The sequence below is a fragment of the Geotrypetes seraphini genome, chromosome 5 (assembly GCF_902459505.1).
Source record: "Geotrypetes seraphini chromosome 5, aGeoSer1.1, whole genome shotgun sequence".
NCBI classification, from domain to species: domain Eukaryota; kingdom Metazoa; phylum Chordata; class Amphibia; order Gymnophiona; family Dermophiidae; genus Geotrypetes; species Geotrypetes seraphini.
Window position 1 is genome coordinate 264,187,455 of NC_047088.1, and position 10,893 is coordinate 264,198,347.

At 41.4% G+C, this 10,893-nt stretch overlaps 1 protein-coding gene across 1 annotated transcript; it reads left to right on the forward strand.

The window, feature by feature from the left end:
• Positions 1–9,755: 9,755 nt before the first annotated feature.
• On the forward strand, positions 9,756–10,638 carry LOC117360425 (dnaJ homolog subfamily B member 13-like; the record flags this gene model as incomplete). Its single annotated transcript, XM_033944137.1, is given in 1 exon segment — positions 9,756–10,638. A coding segment is annotated over 1 exon segment (798 nt), but the record flags the coding sequence as incomplete, so codon positions are not given.
• Between the last annotated feature and the right edge of the window lie 255 nt (positions 10,639–10,893).

Consider the following 10,893-nt stretch of genomic DNA (forward strand, 5'->3'; position numbering starts at 1 on the left):
ATTTCAACATATTATCCACAATGACTCCCAAACCCTTTTCATCGCTGGTGATATCTATAGTAGAACCAGTTATAATTTGGGTTATTGTTCCCTATATGAATTCCTTTGCATTTGGTTGGTTTTTTCACTGCAGACAAGGTTGGACTCCCCTCTTTTTGTTTCTGTTCCTTTGCATTTGTCCATGTTAACATTTCATTTGCTTGTTATTGTTGATGTCGATCCTACTTTGACCTTGGTGAGAAACTGGAGGCTGCTGGACAAAGTTCAATGTCCAGAACTGAACAAGCTCATCGATCAAAGGGTGAACAAAGAGACAGACTCCAGCAACAAGGGTCATGAGGGGGCCTGCTCCAAACCTGAGGTATGCAATCTGATTAAGGATGTGTCTGCTCTGACCTGATCTCTGCCACTTGCCAACCTTCAGGTAAAGAGGAAAGTTCACAGTGGGACACTAAAGGCAGCCAAGCCCTGACAGCTGGAAATGTGTGAAAACATCCGCAAACTAGAATCATAGGAGCAGTGCCCATGCAAGGGTGAAAGCACCTCTTTACCTGCCCTTCCAGATTTTTCCTTAATTAAACTCAATACTCATCATCATACCCACCCAAAACAATCCTTTAAAATCACATACTTGAATATGAAACTTTGCTTTATACCTGCCTGTGTATGGATACATATAACCTAAACAGACAATCTCCACTCAGACCATACTCCACAATCCAAAGGGAATTCTGACTCTACTTCCTCAATATGAGCCAGCGGGATTGGAATTCTTCATTGTTCCCCACATTTGGAAAGTGTTAAATTTATATTTTTTTGATTATTTTTCTTATATAAATAGTTTTATCCAAAAGTTTTTCTCTTATATATAACTTAATTATAATTAAATGTAGATTTAAAGGTGCATCACTTATCTTAAATCCTTATCGGTTCCCCTTCCCGACGCGTTTCGGACTCTTTTTCAAGGTCGGGGGAACTGAAAAGCAACACACACACAATCAATTATTCTAGTCTCTTTTCATAACTACATACACAATCCCTCAGTTAAAAAGGTATATACTACTTCACTCACCGAGAGATAAGGGTTATCCTAAACCATAATTTTACTGCCGCTGGCATCAAAGAAGAAGGTCGCGGCGTCTGTTCTGAGCGTTATATACAGCCCTCCCCCTACGTCATCAAAGGTATCCTGGCAACCATATCAACAATCGAATCATACATTCTAAACAGAAGAGCTAGAAGGCATTAAAAGTCAACTTGGGCCATCCAATCCGAGGCTTCATTAAGCCCAGAGGGGGCCATAGTTTGTAACTGAAACATCCAGCGCAATTCCCTCAAATTTAGGGTGCGCTCTATGTTTCCTCCCTCCCACCCAACAGTGATCTTATCAAGTATCCTCCATTTTAGATCCTTCAGACTATGTTTACAAAGCTTCCAATGTCTAACTAAAGGAGAAGCTTCGCAGCTCGTGTTCACTCTCGATTTATGTTCTGTGAGACGAGTCTTTATCGCCCTGGTGGTACGACCCACATATAGTTTTGGGCACAGGCATTGGATTAAATATATAACATAGTCAGAATTACAATTGGTGTTATATCTAGCCACATATTTGGTGCCTAAAATGGGGTGAGTCCAAATCTCACCTGCCATCACAAACGGACACCACTGGCAATGCCCACAGGGTTCATGACTCCCCTTACTTTTAGCTGGTATATCCCTAGCAATGTAATGACCTAGGCTTTCTCCTAGGTTCTTCCCTCGACGGTATGAACAAATGGGGTACTCAGATAAAGTGGGGATAGCTAATTGGGCAATATGCCAGTGGCTACGCACCATACGGGCAATCTCAGGAGCATGGGTGGAGAAGTTTTGTACAAAGGTTATCAATTCTGATTCTGATTCTTTGGTAGACTTTACAGTCTTAGGTTTCAACAGCAATTCTCTCTGAGCATACTTAGCCCTTTTATAGGCCTTCTGAACTACCTCAGTCGGGTAACCCCGTTCATAAAAACGTTGTTTCATAGTTCTAGCTTGAAATCTGAAGTCATCCAGAGAGTGGCATATTCTTCTTAGGCGAAGAAACTGGCTAATTGGTAGACTTTGTCTCAATCCTTTCGGGTGAAAACTATGATATCTTAGAAGACTGTTACGGTCTGTTTCTTTACGATAGATGGTCGTTATTAATTCCCCACCAGATTTCATGATTTTTAAATCAAGGAAATTAATATGATCTTGATGAGCAGACATAGTGAATTGAATATTCTTATCCACTTTATTCAACCAGTCCTTAAACATTTGTAAGTCTTCCAACGAAGCAGACCACACACAAAAAATGTCATCTAAGTATCTCTTCCAGATCCTCACGTTTTTAAAGTACATACTTTTATATATATGGTCTTCTTCCATCTTAGCCATATATAAAGATGCTAAAGACGGGGCTAACGAAGCTCCCATCGCTATACCGTGGGTCTGGCGAAAGAATTGCTGTTGAAACCAAAAATAGCTTTTAGTCAAAACTAGCCGGGCTAGCTCCATCAAAAAAGAGGTAGTGATATTAGATCTTATATTTTGGCGTTCTAAAATCTCTTGCAGTAATTTAAGAGCTCCCTCTGTCGGTATCATCGTGTACAGAGCGGTCACATCAAAGGTGACAAATCACCATGTAGGTTTCACTCCTTTGATTTCCGCTAGCATATCCAGCATATGGGTGGTATCTTTCACCTGCTGCGTCAGGGAACCGACAATACAGCTGATTTAAAGCTGGAGGTGAAGTCACATGAGCTTGAAAAACTGGTTCATTCAACAATACGTTTTTTTCAAAAAGTCTCGAGACATTTGGAAAAAAACGTATTGTTGAATGAACCAGTTTTTCAAGCTCATGTGACTTCACCTCCAGCTTTAAATCAGCTGTATTGTCGGTTCCCTGACGCAGCAACGAAACGTGCATGTCGGAACCAGTCACTATTCAAAGTTAAGTTACACTTTTCAAACACAAAAATTATTGAAGTGTGTATAGTGTGAGCATAGCTGTTAAGGCTAGCACTCTACTTATTGAAAACCTCATACAAACCATTTTTTGGAACACTGCAATGATTGGTGGGTGAGGCGGAGTAATCAACCTTCATGTCTCTGAGCAGAGTTCTAAGTACTCAACAAGTTTTTTGAATGTACAAAGTATATTTTTTCTTATTGACCTCTTCAGTCACTCTATAATACCAACAGTTTGAATTGGTTACCCCTGTATATTTTTTAGGCCCTATATGGGAAGCAGTACCAACCGCAGAGTCAAAGCAGTACCAACCACCATATCCAAATTTATAAATTCAGTTTAGATTAGCTTATTGATACATTTTCTGTACAGTGGTTTACATCACTAGCCAAAGCCAACTGGGTAAAATAAATAAGCAAAACAGAACAAAGCCTTGAGAAAGGAGGGAAGCCATACAATGCAGGGGAGCAGCTTTCTGGAGGCCGCATTATCGGAAAGATGTGAAGAGACTGGAGTCGATCCAGAGAATGGCCACTAGGATGGTCTCGGGACTTAGGGATCTCCCTTAAGAGGAACGTCTGACCAGACTGCGCCTATATTCTCTCGAGGAGCGCAGAGAAAGGGGGGACATGATAGAAACATTTAAATACATCACGGGCCGCATTGAAGTGGAGGAGGAAATGTTTTTTCTTAAGGGTCCCATGGCGACAAGAGAGCATCCGCTAAAACTTAAAGGGGGAAGATTTCATGGGGGCACCAGGAAATACTTCTTCACCGAAAGGGTGATTGATCGATGGAATGGTCTTCCACGCCAGATGGTCGAGGCCAGTAACATGCTCGACTTCAAGAGACGTTGGGACAAACAAGTGGGGTTGCTACAGAGTTATGCTTAAAAACAGACTCATGGGAGAGGCAAATTTGCTGAGGGAGGGTTCTTGAATGGGCAGACTTGTTGGGCCGCCGGCCCTTCTCTGCCATCATACTCTATGTTTCTATGTTTCTTTCAGTCATGGCCAATTCCAAGCGAAGGCACATGGAAAACACCTGTTCAAACAAACACGGTTTGAGACCTAGGTGTTTTCAAGAGAAGGCTCATTCCTGAGGTAGCACAGGCGGGAATTCCAGATGAAAGATGCTAAGCATGACAAGCAAGAGGAATAGTATAGCCAGAAGGCAAAATAAAGAGGTTGTTGGTCTGAGAGTGAAGAGTCCTAGTAGGTCAATAAGGAACCAGCAGCTTAGCCATGTAATTAGGGAGGGGGGAGGGTAGGAATGTCTCAGTTGAAAATGCACTGTTTAAATCTAAGTGTATAAAAAATGGGGATCCAAAGCAGAGCCACCCGAAAAGGAGAAATGCAGTTGTAGAGACTGGCATTATGAAAAATACTAATGGTGGTGATCTGGACCAACCGAGGAGGTTAAGCACATAAGAAAGCAAAGATGAAAATGTTATAATGCCCTATGGTATGGCCGCACCTCGAATACTATGTGCAATTCAGGTCACCACATCTCAAAAAAGAAATAGCGGAATTAGAAAAGGTACAGAGAAAGGTGACAAAATGATAAAAGGGATGGGACAACTTCCCTATGAGGAAAGGCTAAAGTGGCAAGGGATCTTCGGCTCGGAGAAGAGACAGCTCAGGGGTGATATGATAGAGGTCAATAAAATAATGAGTGAAGTGGAAAGGGTAGATGTGACTCATTTGTTCACTCTTTCCAAAAATGCTAGAACTAGGGGACATGCAATGAAACTACTAAGTAGTAGATTTAACAAACCAGAGATAATATTTCATCCCACAACGTGTAATTAAACTCTGGAATTCATTGCTGGAGAATATGGTGAAATCAGTTAGCTTAGCAGGGTTTAAAAAAGGTTTGGATAATTTCGTAAAAGAGAAGTCCATAGGCCATTATTAAGATGGCCTTGGGAAATCCATTGCTTATTCCTAGGATAAGCAGCATAGAATCTGATTTGCTATTTGGCTATCTAGCTAGGTACTTGGGACCTGGGTTGGCCACTTTGGAAACAAGGTACCGAACTTGATGGACCTTCGGGCTGTCCCACAATGACAATTCTTATGTTCTTAGGAAGGAGTGGCCTAGTGGTTAGAGCTACAGCCTCAGCACCCCGCCCACTGCTCCTTGTGACCCTGGGCAAGTCACTTAGGGCTCCTTTTAGAAAGCTGCGCATTGAGTTGGCATTAGTTCTAGCCGCATAGCGCATAGCTTAGGAAAAGAACTCTTAATTTTCCTTTGCCCCAGGTACATTAGATAGACTGTGAATCCACCAGGACAGATAAATATTGTGCTTAATATAATCCTTTTTTGTGTTTTACCGTTTTTATGGCAACATCTAGAAGGCTGTCTCTCGTAACACCATAGCACTACGGTTCTTTCTCACCCCCGACTTTTAAAATGGCAATCATCTCACTTTCTCTGAATATATTCATCCATGGCATTCAAAGTAATGTTCGCCGGCAGCATTTCACGCATTAGAACCTTCGTTCTATACAACTTAAGATAAAATGAAACAGATGTGTTCTAAATACTCTTGTATCTGTCAATGTCATAATGTTTTGTGACACGAATGCACTTTTCGAGGTTAGGACATAAATTTCAACAAACGCGATTGTGTCTCCTGTTTTCCCCACGGTTTGTAACTCCCATATTCAGTAGCAGCATCTGTGGTTTGGGCAGTTCACATTTTTTTAATACTTATTCATTTATTACATAAACATAATAAAGTTACAGAAATAAGAAAAAATCAAATAGAGGAATATTGCATTAATCAAGCCTACATTATTGAGGCTGCTTTGATAAGTAATAAATATAAGTTTAGGAAACCTTTTCTTGCTCTTCAAATCTTACAGGCCGGCAAATTAAACCTTTTTTTAATTATTCACCTTTATTCTCAACTTCTAGTAATTTTTTCTCAGAAATTATTTGAGGTACATTTTTATCTTGAAGAAACAGTTCCAATTGAACAGGATCTACCAAAGTATATTTATTCTTTGCTAAGTTAACCAGGCATTTACAAGGAAACTTACGGAAGAATGAAGCTCCTACGGTCAAAGTTCTAGACTTTAGCTGTCGGAACTGCTTTCTGCGTCATTGCGTCTGGAAATATCATCAATTGCTGTCCACAAAACAGAGCCTGCCTCTTTGTACAATATCTCTTTTTTGTAATACATTTTGAAAGGTAACAAGTAGGGTAGCTCTCTTAGCTATACTATTATCTTTAGAAGATTCCAAAAATTGTGAAATAGTTAAACTATCTGGAGATACCAAATGGTCTACTTCTCCTTCCTCACTTAACACCTCAGAACTCCTTGGCAAGTAGTAAATTTTTTTCAGGTAACGGTTTATCAGCATCGGGATACTGAAGAACATTTTTCAAATACATTTCCAGCAGTTCTAAATAGTGTGAAATGGGGAAGTTCAAACATCTAAGCTTCCTAGTCCTTACTAGGTTTTCCATTCTCTCCAGCTTTGAATGTAAGTAGGTGGAATCTTTAATATTTGAAGCTGAAGTAGCTTTCAAGTTTGATACAGAAGTATCTAACTTTTCTAATCTACCTTCAATCTTAGTTAATTGAACTGATTCACTTTACTTGTTACATCTGAGGAAAATTGATACAGTTTAGAAACATCATTTGCAGAGACATTTCTATGCGATTAACGAGATTCCAAATATATTGTAAAGTTACTGTTTTACCCAACAAAGTTGGCTCTGGTTGTGGAATCATTTGAACGGGGACCAGAGAACCAGACCCTAAGGGTGCTTCACTCTGATCCTGGTTGAGAGAATAAGCCATTACCAATTTTTAAAAATGGCTCCTTTAACTCCTGAGAAGTTCCAGGTTGAGGGGAAGGTGATGGTTCTCCGGAAGATAGAAAAACAGATTGTGAAAATGTACTCGCTTGATCGATATTCCCATTGGTCATCAAAGGAACACAATGAAGATCCATAGGCCCCTTAATGGAACCAGTTGCTACTGCCTTCGCTTTCCTTTTCCCCATATTCAACAAGGAGAAGATTCCCACAATTCAGTTAATCTCCTTCGGGCTCTGACGGGGCTCCAAAGGGGCATGTCCTGCCCCTTTGGGCATACCCCTTCAGACATGCGCCCATGGGCCATGTTCCGCGGCTAGGTGGACCTTTAAAGAGGTCTAGCAGGACCTCTCTCCTCTGTCTCCTGACATCAGTGGCAGGCCATGGTGAGTGCCTGCTAGCAGGATGGAAATGAGAGCCCGCCAGCTCAAAGCAGTGCTCAACATTTGCGGCTGGGTGGACTTTTAAAGAGGTCTAGCAGGACTTCTCCTAACTCTGGATCCTGACGTTGGCAGCAGGCCACAGTGAATGCCTGCTAGCAGGATGGGAAAGAGAGGCCACCAGCTCAATGCAGCGCCTTTCACAACTTTTTTAAAAAATTATTTCTTTCCAAATTATAAGTTCTATGAGAAATGTTCCACGTCATATGAAAATAGTGGTTTAAAAAGGGTTTTGGTCCTTATTTATTTCTTTATTTTGTTTTTTATCCCGTTGTCCCCAAAGAGCTCAGAATGGCTTACAGGTTAAAAATACATATTATATCATTGATAGGTTACAATTTGACATAATTACAAAACAAGGTTGTGTCCTAACTTGATACAAAAAGCTATTTTTTATCGAAGGCAAAACACAAGAGAAATCCAGCGAGTCTGCAGTAATTGTCGAACAACAAAGCCAAAAGGAGACTGCAGAGATGATGTCATTTTTCATATATATTGCTTGTAGTATGGATTTTATGCTTCTTTTTACAGCTCGAAGCATCATTTGTTTGCTCCGAGTGATTTTGTGGCACGCCTCTTTTAATGCACCCCTGACGTCATTTATTTGCTATTAATTTTTTTTATGTAGATTTTTTAAATTTATCATTCATATATACATAAAAAAGAATATGCAATGTATAGGAAAACATAGTCTTGCCAGAAAAATGAAATAACAATTCGGGGCATTTCAGAAAATTTAACAATGCAAGAAAACTCCTAACAGTCCTCATATTAGAGGGGACAATTCAAAATATCAGGAGTGATACATCTGCTTTATGAAAAGGAAATATGCAATGGTAGTGGTTCATCTTCTTAAAACTCTTAGATCCAGCAACTGAAATAAATTAGATTCCTTTCCCTTCCAGGAAAAATTGTAATTGAGAGGGCTCATAGAAGACACAGGAATTCTGATTGAGAAAGACCATCCATTTACAGGGATATCGTACCCGAAATCTAGTCCCCAAGGAAATAACATATTGTTTCATCTCCAGAAATCTTTTCCTCCTAGTCTGAGTCCATTTGGAAACTTCTGAAAACATAGAAATCCACCATTCAAAAAAGCGTTTCCTTATCCTGTTGAAAAACAAATGTTACCAATAGGGTTGATCTCAAAGAAACATAGAAACGTGATGGCAAAGGCCAAATGACCCATCCATTCTGCCCATCCACAGCAACCATTATCTCTTTCTCTGAGATCCCACATGCTTATCCCAGACCCTCTTGAATTCTCTGTCTCCACCATCTCTACTGGAAGACTGTTCCAAGCAACTACCACCCTTTTTGTAATAAAGTGTCTCCTTATATCACTCCTGAGCCTGTCACCTCTTAACTTCATCCTATGCCCTCTCATTCCAGAGCTTCCTTTCAAATGAAAGAGACTCGACTCATGCGCATTTATATTACGTAGGTATTTAAACGTCTCTATCATATCTCCCCTCTCCAACCTTTCCTCCAAAGTCTACAGATTGAGATCTTTAAGTCTGTCCCCATACGCCTTATCACGAAGACCACACACCATTTTAGTAGCCTTCCTCTGGACCTACTCCATCCTTTTTATATCTTTTTGAAGGTGCGGCCTCCAGAATTGTACACAATATTCTAAATGAGGTCTCACCAAAGTCTTATACAGGGGCATCAATACCTCCTTTTTCCTACTGGCCATACCTCTCCCTATGCAGCCTAGCATCCTTCCAGCTTTCGCTGTCACCTTTTCAATCGGTTTGGCCATCTTAAGATCATCACATACAATCACACCCAAGTCCCGCTCTTCTGTCGTACACATAAGCTCCACCTGCGTACGTTCCAGTTCAGCAGGAACTTGTCTAACTTTGTCTTGAATCCCTGGAGGATGTTTTCCCCTATAACAGCCTCCGGAAGAGCGTTCCAGTTTTCCACCACTCTCTGGGTGAAGAAGAACTTCCTTACGTTTGTACGGAATCTATCCCCTTTCAATTTTAGAGAGTGCCCTCTTGTTCTCCCTACCTTGGAAAGGGTGAACAACCTGTCCTTATCTACTAAATCTATTCCCTTCAGTACCTTGAATGTTTCCATCATGTCCCCTTTCAATCTCCTCTGTTCGAGGGAGAAGAAGCCCAGTTTTTCTAATCTTTCGCTGTACGGCAACTCATCCAGCCCCTTAACCATCTTAGTCGCTCTTCCCCAGGGGACCCTCGGTCACAAGGGGGCACCCGCTCAAACTCAGAGGAGGGAAATTTAATGGTGACACCAGGAAGTATTTCTTCACAGAAAGGGTTGTAGATCACTGGAACAAACTTCCGGTGCAGGTGGTCAAGGCCACCAGCGTGCTCGACTTTAAGAATAAATGGGACTAGTTTACGATATGCCTTCTTAATGTCCTCGTCGCTGGCACCGGTGACAATGTCGAGCATAGCTTAGAAATCCCGCCCCATGTTCTCTCCCCGGGAGCGGACCCGCGGCCACAGCGCGCTGTTGATGGAACGTCTTGAGTGACCCTAGAAAAAAAGCTGTTTACGATAAATTTGGAGAAGAAGGCCTGAAGGGAGGCATCCCTGACTCTTTTGGAGGCGAAGATGCCTGGACCAGTGGCTACACGTATCATGGAAATGCAGACAAAACCTTCAGAGAGTTCTTTGGCGGAGATAATCCTTTTGCAGACTTTTACAATGTAGACGGCTCAGACGTGATCACAGCATTTGGAGGCCTGCGTGGGAGAGGTGTAAAGAAGCAGGACCCCCCTATCGAGTGAGATCTTTATTTGTCCCTGGAAGACTTATTCCATGGATGCACCAAAAAGATAAAAATTTATCGCCGGGTGATGAATGAAGACGGACACACATCCAGCATAAGGGACAAAATCTTATCTATCGAAGTACAGCCTGGATGGAAACCAAGTACCCGAATCACTTTCCCAAAAGAAGGAGACCAGGGACCAAACATTATTCCAGCTGACATCATCTTTATTGTGAAAGAGAAACCACATATGAGGTTTACACGCCAAGGGAATGACCTGATATATGTAGCCAGTATCGCTCTCGGAAAGGCTTTAACTGGCTGTACGACAGACATAAACACTCTGGATGAAAGGCTTCTGAATATTCCTATTAACGACATTGTACATCCCACCTATAATAAAGTAGTGCCGGGAGAGGGGATGCCACTATCTAAGGATCCCCTGCAGAAAGGGGACCTCATCATCTCTTTCAACATCCATTTCCCAGAGAGACTCTCTCAGCAAAACAAACAATTCATCAGACAAGCACTGCCGCTGTAATGCAAGGCACCTATTGGCCTGGTCTGGCCACAGCTTTTGTACACATCTCTCGTGTAATGGCTGCACAAACTTAATAAATTATATTTATATCATTAAAAAAAAAAAAAAAAGAATAAATGGGACATCCACGTGGGATCCCTATGGGGGTCGAGCTAAGGATCTGGGTCATTAGCACTCAGACTTGATGGGGTGGGTCAGAAGAGTGGGCAGACTTGATGGGCTGTAGCCCTTTTCTGCCGTCATCTTTCTATGTTTCTATGTTTCTCTGAACCCTTATGAGCCAAAACATGGACTGATAGGGAAATATGCTTGAGTACTTGAATAATCTGTAATCCGCCTA